Below are 2,455 nucleotides of genomic sequence, written 5' to 3' on the forward strand. Positions count from 1 at the left end.
TGACCGCCCCTTTCAATTCTGTATTATCAGATTAGCTCTTTTCATAAGCTATTTGTTGTTGCTGTGTTGCAGTTGTTGCTTTTTTCTCCTGCCTCAGTAATGCTATTGACCGCTAGCATTAAGTTACGATCGAGAGCTGGCTTAGGCATAGGCATAGACATGGCCAAAGATGCTCTACGATGATGACACTGCTCTCCGGCTGCTGTCCAGAACACATTGGGGGCTGTTCAAGAGAGCTGGGTTAACGTTCACTTCGTACCATACGACAGGTGCACTTAAAGAAACCCAAACAAAAAAAAAAACAAAAAAAAAAGAGAAACATAAAAGCAAATAAGAAAAACAAATCGATGCCTGAAAAAGGTTATCCCATAAAAGAACAGACTCTCGTGATGTACGGAGATATTTCCGTCATAAGGTTAACTATCTGCTGTACAAATCAGTGGGGCAAATTGTAGTCGGAGCTGGAGCCATAAAGAAGCTCTCTGCTCTGTCCACAAAAATCATCGAAAATGGGGTTGTCGAAAGAGTGGAGGGTCATGGGTTCTCGCACACAGGCTGCAAATGTTTTCTAATTGATAAGAATTGAGAGTGTAGTGTATTGACACTCAGACTTAAGCACGCGTTGTCTTCAAGATTCTCCTTTATTCTATCTCCCTTGGATGGTGTGACCGTATATAGATATTAATATAATACCTAACAGAGAGTACAGTATGTGGAAGGAAACTCCATGAAAATATGAAATATTTCACACTTTTTTAACAGATTTGGGACTTGCTTAGATGTCCATACTGTATTTCCTAATCAAAAACAAAAATCACTTCACTTTCTTGTACTTTATTCTAAACGTTTTTTTAAATATATTTAAAGATAAATGTAGATGTATGTATTATTAGGTCAAACTTATGATCTATATATTTTAAAGTTGTAAAAAAAAGAAGCATTAAATACTGTTTCACTGTAGTTCCAATTTGTGACTCTTTAAAAAGGGAATACTGTTTGACTGTAGTTCCTAATTGTTCCCGTATATTGTAAATGGGATCTACTATACAGGGAAGTTGTTGTTTAGTCATTGATGTTTCTGCTGCTGTTGCGTTCTACGCCAGGGGGAAAGCTTGAGAGTTGGTGTCAATCGAAGGCATTATTTGGGTATATATTGTAGGATATTCTCCCTGCGTCTAACGCCACAAGCATTCAATGGGTTGTCGCATCCACTTGTCGGCATAAGTACTTGGATATTGCTCCTGCTGCAACTGATGATGTTGCTGTTGCTGTTGCAAGTAATAGTTGTGTTGCCGCTGTTGTTGCTGTTGCTGCTGTTGTTGCTGGTGATGTCGCTGGTAGTAATTGCTGTTACCAGGTCGATGATGATGCTGCTGCTGCTGCTGCTGATGGAAGTGCGATGATAGCGTCGTCTGCTGCCGATGCGCCTGCTGTGCCTGTGCCTGGGCCTGGGCCTGGGCCTGGGCCAGTGCCGCTGCTGCAGTTGCCGTTGCCTGATGGTAGTTCTGCATCATGATCGTATGATGCTGCTGCTGCTGCTGCTGGTGCCGTGCCGTGTCTGCAATGGGAAAATAGGCGGCATGCGGCTTGAACATGGAGTGGGCATAGAGCTGCATCTGCTGCTGGTAGGGATGAGCCGCCTTGGAGCGTCCTAGTAGATGCTGGCCGGCTGAGGCTGTGTGGCTGCGTCGCAGGCGACCCGTAGTCTCGCCAATGGTCAGATCCTCGGCATAGGGATCCAGTGCCCAGTAGTGGCCCCGTCCGGGATCGTCCAGGGCACGCGGCACCCGCACAAAGCACGGATTCAGGCTGAGGTTGTGCCGGATGGAGTTCTGCCAGACGCTCTTGTGGTTCTGGTAGTAGGCAAAGCTGTCGGCTATCCACTTACAGATCCCACTGAGGGTCAGTCGCTTCTCTGGGCTGCTGCGGATGGCCATCACGATGAGGGCGCTGTAGGTAAAGGCCGGCTTGCTGGCGTCCTTGTCACCGCCTATTGTGGGGCTGGTGGTGACACTGCCGCTGGACGAGTGCGAGTTCGAGTGGGTGTGGCTCTCATCGGAGGAGGCTTCCTCGGAGCTGTTGCACGAATGACTGGGGCTGGACGGCTGGAGGCAGTACTCCTCGCCCTTCTCGGAGAGCAGCGAGCGGATGGAGAAGCTGGACTGGAACACTTGTGGGCTTGTCGTCGTATCCATTTCGATGTGTCACTTGTCAGGATCGTCGTTGAACTGTGAGAGATTCGGCTCGACTGTAGCCTATATATATCTATATATGCCTACCCGAATCGCCATAGTTCGGGTCTAGGAAAAGCTGGGGGGATTATGGGTATATCCTGTGTGGCACGGATCTGCACAGATCTCCCCTTTAATCGCCATGCAGGGCGCAGATCAATGAAAGCCATGGGATTCATTCATTGATCCACAATCTCCTTCGTTTCGTGGATTAACATTCTGGC

At 47.4% G+C, this 2,455-nt stretch overlaps 1 protein-coding gene across 1 annotated transcript; it reads right to left on the reverse strand.

Annotated features, from left to right (window-relative positions):
• Nucleotides 1-828: 828 nt before the first annotated feature.
• On the reverse strand, nucleotides 829-2,219 carry LOC108151062 (fork head domain transcription factor slp1). The gene has a single exon (XM_017279442.2). It carries the CDS (start codon nucleotides 2,193-2,195, stop codon nucleotides 1,176-1,178), a length of 1,020 nt encoding a protein of 339 aa, XP_017134931.2. The 5' UTR covers nucleotides 2,196-2,219; the 3' UTR covers nucleotides 829-1,175.
• Nucleotides 2,220-2,455: the final 236 nt, after the last annotated feature.

This window comes from Drosophila miranda, chromosome XL (assembly GCF_003369915.1).
Source record: "Drosophila miranda strain MSH22 chromosome XL, D.miranda_PacBio2.1, whole genome shotgun sequence".
Lineage (NCBI taxonomy): Eukaryota > Metazoa > Arthropoda > Insecta > Diptera > Drosophilidae > Drosophila > Drosophila miranda.